The 16,819-nt window shown below is 47.5% G+C and overlaps 1 protein-coding gene across 2 annotated transcripts in view; it reads left to right on the top strand.

Moving 5' to 3' along the window:
* NKAIN4 (sodium/potassium transporting ATPase interacting 4) overlaps positions 1-16,819 on the top strand; it is a 53,601-nt gene continuing 36,782 nt past the window's right edge. For both annotated transcript variants that reach the window (XM_049817347.1, XM_049817346.1), the window contains exon 1: positions 1-146. In XM_049817347.1, coding sequence (XP_049673304.1) covers positions 93-146 — 54 coding nt within the window. In that variant the 5' untranslated portion in view covers positions 1-92. The remainder of the gene's footprint in view (positions 147-16,819) is intronic.

Raw genomic sequence — 16,819 nt, 5'->3', positions numbered from 1 at the left:
GGCGGAGAGCGGAGAGAGCCCCGGAGCGGCAGCGGGGCCGCAAGGAGCCGGGTTGTCCCTCTCCTTGTCCCCGTCCCCGCTGTTCGGGGACCATGGGATGCTGCACCGGGCGCTGCACCCTCATTTTCCTCTGCACTTTGCAGCTGGTAAGTGCAGGCGCTCCCGGGGGGTGGAGGTGGGGATACGGTGTGGGCTCCCCGGGATGGGGAGAACAAAAGCTTTTCCACTTCTCAGCACCTCGGTGGTCGTTGCCCCTGGGCTGGTAAAGGCTCCGGTCCTTCCTCAACTTCGTCTCGGAGGAAAAAGGTGGAGGGATGTCAGGCTGCGCTCCGGGAAAGGGTTTGCTGCGCGGGGGGGGGGGGGGGGGCGGATTTAGGGGTGTCTAAAACTCGGAGAAACGCTTGGGGGAGGGGGGAGAAAAAAGAAAGAAAGAAAGAAAAAGTAGTTCTCAATTCCTAAGTTTGTGCTTTAAATACAACTGAAAAAAAAAAAAAATAAAATAAAAAAAAAATCCCACCGTGAAAGGAGTCCCGGAGGGCTCGGTGGCGATGTTGCAAACCAAACCCAATTCCATACGTGCCGAAACCCACCGGTACCTTCAGCCTCTTTCGTGTCCGGCTGCGAGAAAGGGCTCGCCCCGTATCCCACCCTGCTCGCCCCTTATCCCGCCCTGCTCGCCCGAACGGGAAGGGTTTGCGCTGGTTTGGAAGGAATTGTTTCAAACCTCCTCGGGATGAAGCGCTTAGATAGAACGTGCTTATCAATAATACATGGATTTATTTAGGAATAAACTTCCCGGTGCGCAGAAAGTGTCGCCCCTGATGGGCAGGGGTCCCTCGTCCTCATGACATCTGCGTACATGATAACACGAGAAACAAAGGTCTGGTTGTTCCCCGAGTGGCTGTGCCTCCAGCCTGGATCTGGAGGGTCCCCTTCTTGTCAATAGCTAAAGGGCTCCAGGGCTCCTCGAGCCTTAAAAAGGAAATGACAGCATCTATGTATTTAATTTCATTTACTTCTTCCAAATTTGCTTTATTTTGGAGCATTAGCAGCGTGCAGGAAAGGGCAGGCTTCCTGCTAAGTTCTGTTGAATAGTAAGCTAGTGCCAAGGGGTGAGGTTAGTTAAAACTCTTTGTTTTGGAGTTGCTTACTGTGACAGCGGTCTGTTTGCTGCGAAGGGACGGTGAGCGGGCACTTTGCTGAAGGTGGGAGAGAACCTCTCGTTAGAAGAAACCTGCTAGTTTTTAAATGTAAGCCATCAGCCTAAAATCGAAGGGGAAGAGGGTGGGAACGCAACCCCGTTAACTCTGACTAGCACAAGTGGAAGATGCGGGTGGAAGATTTGACTCGTAGTTAAACAAAACACAGAATACAAGTGGTGGGGTTTTCTCGCACAAAGCATCTCGCTAGGCATATTTATGAGTGAGTTGAATGGCTGGGGAGTGTATTTAGTCTCCTGGATTATTTCTTTTGATTTTTCACCCGTGATCACAGAAGAAAGAAGCAGTACCCTGTATTACATTAGAAATTGGCATCTCAACACTCACTGTCTCTTAAACCCATCACTATGTCATCCTGCTTTGAAGCACACACTCACACACACTGGGGGAAAAAAAAAAAAGAATAAGAAAGAGAAAAAGCCATGAGCTGCTGGTGCTGTTCTTATTTCTGACAAGCGTGGGAGTTTTCTCGTAACCAAGATACAGGGACAAAGAACCCCCAGCATTTTATTTTCCTTAAGACCCTCCTCCTTGAAGAAAAGAATCAGTTTGGCTCATTCTTAAGCAAGTTTGGATGCCTCGGCCGTAGCAATTTCCCATGGCACTTGCTGGGTGAATTGGTAGAGCTGGAAAAATGTGAACTATGGTGAGGGAATTCCTGGAGCCATGCTCCGGTGGGGGTGAGGTCAGGAGATCCTGGCCAGTTCCCAGCAAGCGCTTGGGTGAGGGTGCGATCCAGCCTGGTGCTTTTTTATTTTTCTTTTTACTTTTTTTTTAAGCAAACTTTGTCTGTAAATCGTCACATCACTTCCACATCAGTGCAGCCAAGTGACCTGCAGGACTTGCTGCTGCTCAGGGTGGGTTGTGTTAAGACAAAACACTGAAGCGATCAGGCCAAGATCATCAATAAATTATAATGATGTGAACTTCCTTTGTTCCTCCATGTCTCTGCTTGGCTTCATTTGATACTTTGAACCCTTCACAGTCTTCCCTGCGTGTTGCCAAGCACCGTGTCTCCCGCTTCCGAAGTCCCAGGGGTGACATCCTGGCTCCTCTATGGTCAGTGGATGCTTCGCCTCTGAGTTAGGTGGGGAGAGGATTTCAGCGTTGGGATTTCCCACTTCAGTTTTGCAGCACACCCCTGTGTATCTTTACGTGTTCTCATGTCTATTCCTCCAGGCTTCGCTGGGGCTTTTTAGAAGCGATGAATGGAAACACGAAACAACCACCCCCCAAAAAATCAAAGTAGGAATTCGAGTTGCAATGCTTCATAGAGATAATTTTATTATTAGGTGCAAGTAGTTGAGTGAGTGTGTGGGGAAGCGTTTGCACCCTGCAGCCTAAATGTTTCCCTGGAAAAAAAAGGCAGAAAACAAACATATTCATCATTGCACTGTATGCTCCCAAAGAAAAAGTTTGTGATCCAGTAGGAGAGCAGAACAACATGTGAATTCAAGGAGCTGCTACACAATGCGAATACCAACTAGATCTTCAGCCCCCCACGGGCTGAGCAGTCGTGGCAGAGATAGAGGAGGAGAGCCGTATGCGTCTGTCTGAAGAAAATCAGGGCTGACTCCCCAGCGGTTTGCTAATCAAGGGGGGAGGGAAGGCTGTAGTTGGAATAAATAATTTGCCATGTTCCAATTTTAGGTTATTGTTTCCATAAAACATCCACGTTAGGCTCTTGCTTTGCTGATAGGTGCTGCAGGGAGGCTGCGAGAAGGTTCTGGCTCTCCCTTTCCCTGATCCCAGTGTGTGTCACTGTCCCTAATCCTTCCCTTCTTCCCAATCCACCCCTGTCTTCAACAGAAGTTTGGCTGAATGTTGGCCCAGGTCAGGGCCACCCTGCAGATGAGCTTACCCTCAGCCGTGGCGTAGGGGAGGACCGTCAGCGAGGTGATGGGGTGTTTGTAGCCCAGAGTTTGTGCATCCCAAGCGTGTCGTCACCCCCCAGTTCTTGCTTTGCCCAAACACCTCTGCCGTTCAGGTGCTGATGTTACCTACAGCGGCTTGCCAGCCCTTGCTCATCCCTCCCAGCCTTTGGGCAGTTGCATGTTAAGAAAAATGAGCAAAACTTAAACGAGTCATAAGTCTTCCCCAGGAAAAAATCAGGACTCTGTGAGACAGCCCTTGCAGAGGGTTAACGAATGTCCCCTGTAGAAATTAGGGTTGAAAAAGGCTTGTCAAGGGCAGGATTTCTGAACCCGAGTGGTATGACAGAGACCGTCGCACCCAGCGGGACTGTGGACTGGGTGGGTCGTGGCGAGAAACCACAAGCGAGGACTGGGTCTCAAGCAGGGCGATATTAAAAAATCATTGATTTGCTTCTTTCCTCTCTGCCAGCGTGAGACTGCACCCAAACGGTGTATTTTCTGGAGCAGTAAGTGATTGTGCAGTGAAAGCACTACGTGAATTTATTTCCACCGAGCATGGAAAAATTCTCTCCCTCCCCGTGCCCTGTCCCAATAAATCAAACAACTGTAGTTTCTTTACATTCTGTCCGTGGATTGAGAGCTCAGATGCCAAGCAAAGCCTGGAGACAATTTTACAGATACATTATAAATCCCCCTAGAATAAGAGCTTCTAATGGAAAAAGTGACTAATACTTCAAATGAGCACAGAACAAGGCGCCCTGGGACGGGACTGCATATTGAGACAAACCAAAAGTAACTATATACCTTTATTTATTTATTTTCTCGTGCTTTCTTTCTCCCTCACTCCCTTCTCAGCGATGCCTTTTTAATCTCTTACAGAAGGGGATGACCAGTTCTGGAAACTATTTGAAACGAGCACAGATCCTTCTCTAACTACTTTCTTGTAACTGAAGCGGTCGTGTCAGTTTGATCGAGGCATAAAGCGATGAAGAGCACGCAGGGGGTGAGGGCAGAAGGGGAGCGTGGCAGACAGGCAGGTGGGATTGCATGGCAAGGCAGGATCTGGGCAAAAAAAAAAAGCATGAATTAAAATAGGTGGGCTCGATCGGATCAGCACACGCGGGCTGCAAGAGGGAGGGTGGTAAAGCATCTTCCTATCCAAGGTAAGGAGCAAGCAGGATTGCGACACGTGGAGGCTGCGGAGATGCCTTTCTTGGCTTTCTCCTCTCCATCCCAGGAACATTTTGAACTGGAGGCAGGGTGGGGAGAGCAGGACCCGTCTCTCCCCTCCTCTGCAGCTGCCTCCGGAGCTGGGGCAGTTCGGTGCATCTCCTGAGGGAGCTTTGAGCTCACACAGCTGTGGTACGGCTGAGCACAAAGCGTTCGAGGCAAGAGCAGGTGCAAGGGGAAGCGCAGTGTCCCTTTGCTCATCACGCTGCTCAGGACACCTCCAAAATTACCTTGTGCTCTCCCCAGCTGTTTATCTCCTCCATGTTTTGTGCTTAAACTATAATCCCTCTAGGGAAGGGACTATCTTTCATGTATATGCGCAGCACCTAGCACCGTGATGGCTTGAACCTTTCCTGAAGTCCTTGAACAATACTCCAGGCTAAATAATAACGTAAGTCTAAAGACTACGTTTGACAGATGCTGTCTTCTCCGTGTCTGTTCCAGACAAAGGAAAATTAAAGCTGTGCCAATAATAGAGCTCGTCAGCATTTTCCACTGAAGCTGACTTTCAGTAGAAACCTGGGGATTTGACTAAATGAATATTTTCATGAGAAGTATCTGCTTTCCATAGACAATTCTGAGTTTTTCTCCCAAGTTTTGGCCAGAATATTTTGGCGAAAAATCAAAAATGTGCTGGCAAATGTTTGCTGTGCTGGCAAACATTTTTAATTTTGGAGTTGTGGAGCTTTTCTTACAAAAGGTTGAATTTTTGCATGAGATTTTTTTTTTTTTTTTTCTTCCCTGAGCAGCTGGAGTCAGGACCGCTGCAGCACAGTGGTCTAAGCGCAAGAGCGGCACAAGGAAAGAGAAACTTGGGGTATGTGTCTCAGACGTGCCCCGTTGCAGATTGTGCCTTGCCCGGCAGCCCACATCCACGATTCCCATTGCGGTGGCGGAGATTGCAAATGACTCACAGGAACCACGTTTCTTTGTGTCCTCTAACCAAACCCATTCAGACCAGAAATGAAATTTGGCAAAAGCCAAGCCAAAAGGCAGCTGAGGGCAGGGTGGTATTGAAGTCAACTCTTCTTGGAGAACCGGGGCTTTATTTCAGCTGACGCAGTATGTTTGCCTGACCGCTCTCTGATTTCTCCCGGTCACTCTCTATTCCTTTGCTTTCGCCTTTTTCCTCTCTCTGAGCACCAGGGCCATGCAAGAAGAGAAGGAGCTGGTTTTCTCCCAATGGGGAACCTCTCCCCCAGCCGGTGTGGGGTTAAGGCTGCTGACGTTGCTCCATTGTGTGCTAATAATATACGGAAACTCGGATCATTTTGGCTGGGGTGCAAAATGGAGTTGTTCCAAGAATTTGCTCTGGGGGCCCTCAAGCAGGAACTCTTGGAGAACAAACTGGATAACAAAGGCCAGATTGTGATCACTTTTCCTCCAGGAAAACCCTGGAATAGCCCATCACTTTTTGAGCACTTAAGAAAACGCGTATGATCTAGCGAGCAGTAAGTGCCCCAGCTGTAGTGCTCCCTTTTCCCATTAACAAAACATTGGGTTTGAGGTCAGTAGAACGGAACCTCTCTTTCTTACTAAAAAAAACCAAACAAAAGCGAGATCATTTGTGATTTACTGGCCTTATGCTTGTGGGGTTCCCTTTGTCCCCACTCTTCCTGGGCTGCAGTAGATATGATAAGCACACCTAACTGCATAGGTTGTGTCTCTGTGTTTAAGTTTGGTAGAAAGCGATTTTTCAACAAAGTGGAAACTTTTGTCTCAAAAGTAGCGCATTCTTCTCCCATTCCCAGTCTCTAGAACACGAGGAGGGAAAAAAAGACATTTCTGGGCAAAAAAAATGAAAATACTGTGGTGTTTAGCAATGTTTGCTGAAAATGATGGGAGGGGTTATTGTGCCAAACCCCAAATATTTTGAACTTTTCAGAAGTGTTTTCAAGCTTCTGTAAAAAAGCTGAGAAGTCTCACTAAAAAGTTGGTTTGGTGGTGTTTTTATTCTTTGGAGTTGTGCAGTCTGGAAGTTCTCAACTTCCAAATATCTCTGAGGTCATCGTGTCTCCCCAAAACCCAGCTGGTGTTGGAGTTTAAGGGGAGAAGTCCTCAAAGAGAAAGCACTAGCTTGAGCGTTGCTACAGGATAGTGCCTTGCCAAGCTGACTCGTCTGTCCATAGGCCAGTGGGTTTTGGTATTTTTGTTGTAGAGGGAAACTCAGTGAATAAACACCCTGCAGAACTGCCAATCTGAGGTATTTTGTAATCATTCCAGAGCCATAGTATTACCTTAAAGCTCATGAGATTTCAGAAAAAGAATAAATGACTTCTGCTTTGCTTGTTTATTGAGTTTGATAAGGGTCAGAATCTTACTTCATCGTCTCCTTGCCAGGAATAATAGTAGGGATTACAAAAGTGAGGATTAATGGTAGTAAATGGTAGGGAATCAGTAACAGGCAAGTAGGTAGTAATAGTAGGGTTGAGAAGAACTGAAATGATTGAAACATCTAGCAGAAATCTCTGAGATGGGGTTTCAACAGTAGTACTGCTTCTCACCAGCATGTCGGAGTTGTGTTTGACGTTGAACACAGAAAACTCAATGGTGATGTTGCTCTGCCTTCTCCCTGAGTTAGCTGAGCCCTGGGCCCACACCCGAAAGTCCTTGGTGAAGTGAAGAACAGAAGTTTTATTTTGCTGTATGTCCTGAGGTTTCACAGGCTAGAGAGGAGGGAGCAGCAGTTCTCTGCTGGGGCAAGATCAATAGCTCCTCCCTTGACTTCGCTGTAGCTCATTAACATCAACTGTCTTTTCCAAGGGATGATTTTTGGTCTCATTCCCACAAGGACTTAATTGCCATTTTCCTGGTGTCTGTGGCTTGTTCTCAGCACAGCTGCTTCTGTGTCAGGACGTTAGGCACAAATATGTTGTTTATCGGGGAAGCGCACGTCCCAGATTTTCTCTCAAAGGTGAGGATTCATGGAAATTAGGAGAGCAGCTTTTCTGATCCCCCTTTCTCCTTCATCCTGGATGTTGTTTGGGTGAATCTAGGTTTAGTAATTGAGATGTCAGATTCCCTGACACCTTTCGGTTGAAAGGATGATGGTGTGGAAGCAGTGACCTCCGCAACCGTCTGCCACGGCTTAATGAAAATATACTGTGGGAATCGAGGCAACAGCTTGTCTTCATCACCTGCTTGGAGAAGGCAGACGTCAGGAGTTGCTGTGCCAGCTTCCTTTGCCACCTTTCAGCAACCGGCCAGCCCTGCAGGCAGCTTCCCACCTGCTCCCTAGTCTCTCTCAGGCCAGCAAAATATCTGCTTTCTTCCCTCTTTTTGGTTTTTTTTCCTCCGTTTTTTCATCCAGTGCTCAAAACTCCAGAAAACCAGGACCATCACCATATGTTTCTCTGCACCAATGGAGCAAGCACACAGATGTCCACCCAGACCCTGATTTTCAGAAGTGTGGGAGCACAAATTGCCACCCCGTTACGGCAGCAGGCAGTCTCACTGAGGAGTGATGGGAACGGCTGGGGGATCCAGCCTTTATGCCCTTTCTGCACTTTGGGGCAGCCCCTCACCACCCAGACTTGCTCCCCGTTGCACATCCCTCGAAGGAGACAAGAGCTGAGGATCCCACTGATGAGATCCCTGGAGATGGGATGCCTGGAGCAGGGTGAGCCAAGGGCTCCTCATCCCAGCTCGCTCCATCCCACATCCCGCAGAGCTGCCCCTGAGCTCGGTCTCCCAGGTCTAGGAGGGCATTGATCCCTGAGACAGGATCTGTTCCCTCAGCACAGCTCTCCAAGTCTCTTTCCCTGTCGTTGTGCGACATGGGGCATCGCTGACCTGAAGAAGGTAGGTCAGAATTGATGCAGGACAGACTCTCTCCTTCATTAGCGAGCACTTGGGCAACCAGTTACCTGGTCAAAGATATGGAAGAACAGGAATTGAGTATTACTCAGGATAGTTGGGTTACACTTTTCCTCAAGGGCTAAGTACACTTAATGAGAATTGAATCCTGGTGCCCAGATGAATACACAGTTAGAGCAAATATACAAAGTCCAGGAAGATGCTTCCTGTGACCCCTCTCTGGGGAACTGGGACCCGTCCTGTGTCTGTGGTGACCCTGACAACAGCCTTGGACACATTAAAGCGTCTGGTGCTGAATTATATTTTCCAAGTGCTGTTCTCTGGAGATAGTTCATCTGTAAGCACCGTTTCATCTGAACAGGGAAGGTGAGATGGAGGACACTAAAGAAGGGGATGGAGCATTTTATTACCAACACAGAACTTATAAAATATTGAGTGTAACCTTGCATGGAGTGCTCTGTATGGTGTGTTCATCCATCACAGATAAACAGCCTCACCACAATTAACAGTTTGTCACTGTCTATCTTCAGCTCCACCTGAAAATTACCTCTGTAGTAACCAGAGCTCAATCTCAGTACCAGGACGATTAACCTACCTGGAGATCAGGAGGAATCTAAATCCTGGCCTTACTCAGACTTGTTCATATTTAGGAGGTTTGGGCATTATTCTACAGGACTGCAGTAAGAGCATTGCCCTGCACATTTAGAAATGGCTGCTTTGTGTTGGGAGTATATTGGGTTGTACTCTCAGGTCTACAAGCAAATTTTCCCCGTACATGAAGCTCAGCAGATAGATGGTCTTTTTGTGGAGGGTATGTGGCAGGGTCTTTGCTTAATATTACTGCGATGGTCCAGATGCTCAGGAGTCCCTAACACCATGCTGTGGGGCTTGGGAGCATCCTTTCCTCCTTTCAGAGGTGCCGGACTCTTGATACTCCATTAAGAGGGAAATAGTTGCACTTTGGTGAAAGCACTACATCCAAATGCTCCAAGGACCGGGATGTAGTCATGGGCACTTAAAAAAACTTTTCTGCTTCCCTGAGAAGGAATTATTGAGTGAAGCTGACTGGAGGAAAAACTGCTGAACCAAAGACCCCCCTCAGCAGGACAAGAAAGGGCTGGGCTGGCCTGGCCTGACTGGCTTTGACCTTCATTTAGAGCCCTTGAAAGCAGTCGAGAACACAAGTATGTGTTTACCAGCTAACAGGTTCACAGAGATAAGGTCTAGGTCCGCAGGCTGATTAACCTCTTGGAGAATGACCAAGACCTGAGTCCTGAGTTTTGGGCACACTATCGTGCATCCCCAGAACCCAAAACACCTTTGAGGTTCTGGGCCAAACACCTCCTGTTCAACTGTAGCGCAGAAGAACTTCTCCTGCAGCTTTTCCCTGGAGGACAGTGAAGAGATCAGCCAGATCTCTGGCCAGATTTGAAGACTGTGCATTTAGATAGCTTGCATGAATATCTGAACTGCTGGCTAGTTAGCCAAATCAAATCCAGTTCCTAATTTCCCATGGCTACTGGTAATCCGTTAGCAGTAGATTTCCATGTGTGAGATGAGAATGGGCTCTGACAGGCGGCTGGCATCCCTAGCTCTGGCAGACAACGCACTTTTTGTGATATCATTGTGGGAAAGGCAATACACCTGCTTGTATTGTATATGTACAGAATTAGGGGAGAAATCTGATTATCCTAATTACTCAGAAATGCTAAATATGTGCAGAATACAGTTTGGCTAATTAGCCTGGGAGATTGCTGGCTGTTCGGCAGGGAGGGGAGTGGGTGTTGGGAGAAGTGCGATGGGAGTTCACAGTCTGTTATGTGCCCTTTGCTTTCTGAGCATGTGGAGAAAAGTGAGCATGGGGGTTTGGAGATGCGATTGCCAGCCTTAAAACAATTTACAAAGCTGGGAAAGGGCAATTCTTTTTCAAATGTCTGCCACTTTTTAGGATTCTGGGTCTTCGAGTTTCCCATCTCATTATTCTGAGAGGAGATATTCAAGGGAAGGATGGGTCTGCCTCGCTGTGCAAACAGCTGGCGAGAGCTGCGGCACGACACCTTCTCAGAGGTATCTGTTCTGCCTGCTCTTTATCCTGCCTTTGTGCTGACACAGGCAGATTCTCAAATGCTCTCAGAAGCCTGAGGAGACCATGATGGTACTTGGTTCTGTGAATGGTGCTGCTACATTCGCATTTAATGGGCTCATTTGCACTGCAGAAGTGCGTGTTAGAAGAGGTCTTCTGGCCCCAAATCCGACCTGCTTTTCCCGGAGATGCAGAAGAAGTCAGGTAGATGCCAGGCAGGGTGGAGGGTGGTTCATGCTGAGTAGACCTCAAGGTACTAATCCCCAGGTGCCTAGATTCAGAGAACCAGGCTGGTTCCTCCAGCTCCACTCTGGACATACAGCCACCAAGCAAACCATGAGACTGTACGCGAGGGCTGCCGGAGCCACACCGGTGTGAGGTGGGGACGGCTGGCACACACACCTCGGAGTGCTGTTGGGTCCTACAGTCTACGCAAAGCTCTGCCATCAGAACGGAGCCCAAACCCAGATCTTCTGCATATCATCAGTGCCCAAAACGCACATTCATCCATTGTGCCTTGTAGCCATGCTTCCTCGTGTCTTTAAATAGCCCTGCGTGGCTTTTAGTCCTGACCTAGCCAGAGACTAACGTCTACTTCAAGCTTTTCTGGAAAGGTTAATTTTCCTGCTCCTAAGTCATACTCGGTGCGCTCAGGATCCGTCCTGCTGTGAGTTTAAAACAATATTAGCTGGGAAGTTAGCTATGAGAACCTACAGAAGCGTTTGGGCTTCCAGGGCTGCCACAGAAACAGCTTAAAACTGAGTTGTGTGACAGCCTGAAAGAATAGATAGGGTGATATAAAAACTCTGCCGTGGCTTCAGACAATAAAGACTGTGTCTCCCTTCTGATGAATAATGGCTCTTTGTTTTATTCCTTAGATGACAGGGCTGTTACAACTGCTGAGAACTATTCCGGTGCTAAATATATGGCTGTGTAATAAAGGCTCTGCAATCTATGAACTGGGACTGAATGGATACTTGAGTGAATCATTTAAAGTACGATGAATTTCTGAAGCAGCTCATAGTGACAGGAGGTGGAAGGGCAGTAAACTCCTTTGCAGATCGCTTAGCCAAAGGATGCTTTCCTTGCATGAGACGTAACCCAGGTTTCGCGGCTGCCAAGATTTTCCCTCGTGGTGGCTCCCATGGCCATGTAAAGTTCCTCACTCCCAGTTTTGGACACTACCCTGCAAACAAAGGGCATTTCAGATGGAGTGCCAGCGTTTGGTGGTGAGACACTGTACAGATTTTCTAGCAGAAATCCTAGAAACTCAGTCCTGGCAGACTCAGTGGGAATGCAGCAGTAAACCCCATGTTTAACTGCAACCCAGGGCTGAGAGCTCAATGGGATTTTGCTGGACCCCATCAGAAATAGCGATAGTCTGGAGCCTGCTACGATAGGGAGGAAAATGCTGCTTCTTACTGCTGCAGTGTTGTCACGCTAGTGGAAGAGGCAATGCACAGATACCGTTATCACTGTTCTGGAGTTCACCTCAGAGTCTTGCCAGATTAAACTTGAAATTACTTAATGTAGTGGCAAGGATCTGAATTTCCATAGTGTGGATTAGCACTTTTCTATTTTAGCTAATCCTTGCAGACAGACCTGCAAGCAAGAAGATCAAAAGACTTGAAAAAACTGGTCAGAAAGTTTGGAGTAGGGACAAGCCAAACATGCCGTCGTTTCAGGGATGAGGAATCGTCTCGCGCCTCCGAGGGGAGCGATAACAGCAGGGAGGCAGAGCCATGTGCGGATGAAGCTTTGGTAACACATGCTAATAGAGGGCAAGGCTGTGTCCCCTTTCCTGACTGGAGGAGACCCAAGAGTTCGTGAGTGCCCCACGCCTGAGCTGCTGTCCTGCAGTTCGGGCTTCAGTCCCTGCAAGGTCTCCAAACCGTTGCACTTCGGAGACACGGCTGCTAAAGATTTGCTGCAAATGAACTTTGCTCTCCAGAGCTGCCAAAGTGGCATCTATTGACCAGCCCGTATTTTAAAAAGAGGGGGGGAGAAGGGGAAAAAGAGAGGGAAAAGAGAAATTCAGCTTTGCTGTTGAATAAACCATGAGCCATTGAGGAGCTGCGAGTCGGCAGGGACAGCGCAGAAACGAAGGGGACGCAAACATCACGCGAAAAATGAAGCGCAGGAGGAGCCTGGCCATTGTGCGACACTCATGGAAACTTAATTGGAGAGTCGGTTGGTGGGAGGCCAAAAGATGTATACAATAAAACAGAGACACTCGACTGGACTGAAAATGCAAACAAATTGGGTAGCACAACAGAAGAGATAAATTATGCTCATAAAATAAACAATGGCTGAGTGACACTGGATAAACAGTTACATATAATAACGCCACTGTTTGTCTCAGCCATCCTAATTGGGAGGCTGGGCGGCATCCGATGAAAACTCTGCATTGCACATTTTCCCTTTATAACGAGGAAGATTTCCCTCCCCCCTGAAAGCCTCCTCCCAGTCCCATTTAGCAGCAAACTGAAAGGCCTGGTTTCATTCCACTTTCCCACAGCAAACTCATCCTGGCAGGAACTGCATTAAGGAGGGCAAGTAGAAAATGATAATAAATTGAGGACTTGCTCTTATTTCACCTTGTGACAAATCTATCCAGTGGGTGACTCGGGGAGGGTGATAAGAGCATGGACTGGGCTGCTGCTTTCCTTTTGACGCTTGGTCATGTGGAAAATAACCCCATTCTAGCCCTCACTCAAAAGAGCTTTCCTTTAAAAATAATGCTTTTAAAAAGGCACTGAATCCTTATTTACACTGTTGGAAAGCCAGCAGCTCGCCTCCATCAAAGTGAACGTCACGGGTCTCATTTCATCATCTACTTTGACTGAGGAGCAAAAACAAAGGGGGTGCCACACAAAAAGTGATACAGTCTATGCCATTCATACGAGTGGGAGAACTTGTTAAACCTTAGCTTTTTTTTTTTTTAGCATGATACTGTATTGCTAATAAATCCCTGATGAGAATCTTTTGTTTCATTGAACTCCACTCAAGTATAGCAGGAAAACACAGCAGTGCAGGGGATGGTGAGCATGAGAAAAACACGGGCTTAGTGACTTCTACCACGGCTCAATCTCACGCTTCGAATCTGAGACTCTCCACCCCGAAGCACTTATTTCCAGCACTCAGTCTAGTTTGTAGCAGAGATGGGCTCTCACCCTTTAATCACTACCCAGAGCAGATTGCACTTCCCTAGCTGCTTTATCAACCCATGAAAGAGAGAGGCTGATCTTCAGCCTCAAATGTGTCTAAACTTTTTGCCAACTCCATCCTTAGATATTTACTTGATTAATCTGAGCACTTCACGTGTCTCTGTTTTCTTGCTTTTATTGACCTAAGAAAAATGGAGCTGGATCTCTGCTGCCCGGCCTGTAACGCTCATGGGGAGGTTACAGCCAAAGAAGAAACCCAAGAGGTGGTGAGCCTTCCTTGCCTCCAAGAGCAGCGGGGACCATGCTGCTGGGGCCCTGCTGAGGGCACCGGTGACTCTCAAGATGTGGGTGACAGCTCAGAAGTCACTGGGGGTCACACAAAATCAGCTTTGCCTCCTAAAGGGGCTGGAAAACTGAAATATCCCTAGTTTACATGTCTTGAGGGAGGCAGGGGAAGCTAACTTTGTTACCTGTAATTACTAAGGTAATTAATCAGTTATTTAAGTATGACTGAATTTCTTCCAGTGAAGCAATCAGATGATGAAAGTCAATAGTGATTGATTCATTTTCTAGCCACTTTGGAGAAGGGAAGTTTTTTGTGGGGATTGTGGTTATTGGAAAATTCCTGCAATACCCCGAAAGCCTCTGACAGTCCCTATTTGTAACAAAATAGTCGTTTTCCTGTTTGTTCCAATTTAAAACCTTTCCCGTCAAAAGCATTTTACTGGAACCAGAAGCTGGACCACTAAATGTTTTTCATGTCCAAATACTCTTTTCTTCCCATTTCTTTTTCATTTCGTGCTTTGATGACAGGCCTGGAAGTTTGCTAGTACATTCATTAGGGGAGAGTTAATCAGTATTTCTTCACTGATATTTATTTTCCAGCTGAAAAAAATGGCTACATGTTTTTCATCTATAGTATTTCAAGGGAAATTTTTCTTTTGTCCTGTTTTCAACTGAAATAAGCACATTTTTGTGTTAGGTTGTGTTTTTGGGAAAGCACAAACAACAGAGTGTTACTAGTGATGATTAAAACTCGGCTGTCTCGGTATGGGTCATTTTATACTGACAATAGCTTGCATGAAATGCAAGCAAACCACTTGGCCCATTTGCAGCCAAACTCCTAAAATACCTCCAGCTTCTAATTTGCCTGAAAACTTTCTGCCTATTGCCATGACATGCAGAGGGGAAAGTCTCCTGGGTCAGTTTTGATATATAAACCCAATCACTTCTGCAGTATTAGCTCATCTGCTCTGTCCTGACTTCCCAGCTGTTTATTAGACTAAAGTTACATCCTCTGGCCGCGGAGGGCGAGGTAAGATTAATAGCTGAGATGAGCAGCAGTGCGGGGTCTGGCAGGTGGACTGACTGGGCATCCTTTACTGGGCATTGCTGGGATTTGGTCAGACCATCCGTAGGGCTGAATTTGGGGGATGCAGGCACGGGAGCGGGGTGAGTTTACTTCTCTGTTTCCAGAATGTGACAGTGATGGGAAAGCTGAGGAGTTTGGACTGGTGCCGCAATCATCATGGGGAGGTTCCCAGCCTAAAATGCCACCTCTTTTTACCACTCTGGGCAGGTGGGCATCCAATAAAACCACTATTGCAATGATGATGCAGTTTCTGCTGATGCAGGATGATTAGTATGAAATATTAAAGAAGCTTTTTACAAGTACAACCCAAGTCTCCAGCTATCCTCTGTGTAAAATGAGGGTGTTATTTCTAATTCCACTATGCAGATGGGAAGACAGACAGTTAGCAACTATGCTGGAGGGCTTTGGTGGAAGGAGCAGTAGCAGAATCAAACCCAGGAGACTGATCCGTATTTAGGATAACACCGGTTTGTGCTGCCGTGTGCAGGAGCCGGGCTGGGTGTCAGTGGCCCAGATGCCTCCACGTTGTTCCCATGGGATCTCCTCTCCTGCTCCGTCAGACCCAGATTTTACAGAGCCCTTCGGCACGTGAGTGCAGCTGGACGGACGCTGTGCCTCAAGTCAGCAGATGCTCCAGAGCTTCACTGAATGAGGGCTTCTGTTTTTCTCAAGGAGCTGCTGCTCACGGCATTACAGTGGGGCAAAAAGCATCATATGTAGCTGCTGGCAGGTGGAAAGGGAAAGCTGCAAAATCCATCCCTTTGCCTTCACATGTTGTCTCTCCCTGACCCCCCCGCCAACTTCACAGCTAGGTATTAGGAAGCAGAAGTGCTAAGAGCACTTCTTTGTGTCCTGGTGGGGGAGATAAAGTCTTCATTGCCACTTTGCTTTCCATGCGAAGGAGTTGCCCTATGAAAAAGGGTCTGTTTTTACAGTAATTACCAGTGGAAATTTCAGGGTGGCTGTGCTGTCTCCCCTCCTGCTGCAGGATGATTACAAACAGGCTTTTCTTCTAGGAGCAAAGTTGCAGCAAGACCATGGCAGATCCCAATTGCCTATACTATTAATAATAACAATATCATTTTCTTTCTCCCCTATTTCTCACCCACCCTGCGCTTCCCTTTTAACGAATTCTTGCTGCAGACTGCGCAGTGACACCAGCCTGATTTGTAATGTAAATAGGCAGCCCAATGTAAAGGCGACCTGCAAGAGCACCGCAGGGCTCTAATTATAATTTTCATTAAACTCCTTCTGTTTATGAATATCCAAGCAATCTGGCATTGCAGCAGGAGCAAGAGGAAATTAAAGCAACACTACCACTTGGCTACAGTGGCAGGGAGCAGGGACCCAGCTGTTGAGCAGAAACTGAAACAGGGTTCCTACAGACAAAGTTTTGAAGAGTTATTTTGGCTTTGGCACCCTTCCTCTCGAGCTTTTACCCCAGTTGCAGGGCTTGCATGTTTTTTCCTTCAGAGGATCTGGCTGGTGCAAGTGTTTTACACGTGATCTATCTGTGACCTAATTAAGGGGATCAGCTGCTAGAGCTCCCAGTGCAATGTGCAGTAAGGAGCTGGGGGAGAGCGGTCGCCGAACCGGCCGCAGCAGGACGGGGTGGGTGGAAGGTGCGGAGCAGAGAAGGACATATCGAGCAAAGGGGAAAGCAGGGAGCTTTATCTAGCAAGGCCCAGGGAGGTTTTCACAAAAGCCCAGCAACGCAGAGACCATTTGTCCACATGTGCTGGGGGGTATCCTGCTGAGTTGAGGACTGCTCTGACACGCAGAGCTATGCAGAAAGCGGGGCTTTGCTGGCCATCGACACCACGAAACTCTCATCCTCGTCTTCCCCTGGATGAGAAAAACAGCTTCTGGTGGCTTTCTGCAGGTGTTTTGCCTTCAGAGAGGCATTTTTGTAACTCAGGCCACAGCTGACCCTTTGGGAAGAGAACGCTGCAGGTGCCAGCCATAAATTAGACTCGGAGGGAACACTCAATTGGAACACTTTTGTTCACAAAGCTAAAGGCAGGGATGTTCTCTGTGTCACTTGGACACAGTAAGTC

Source organism: Accipiter gentilis, chromosome 14 (genome assembly GCF_929443795.1).
Source record: "Accipiter gentilis chromosome 14, bAccGen1.1, whole genome shotgun sequence".
Classification (NCBI taxonomy): domain Eukaryota; kingdom Metazoa; phylum Chordata; class Aves; order Accipitriformes; family Accipitridae; genus Astur; species Astur gentilis.
Note: the sequence above shows the minus strand (reverse complement) of the source record. Positions and strands in the feature narration are given on the sequence as shown.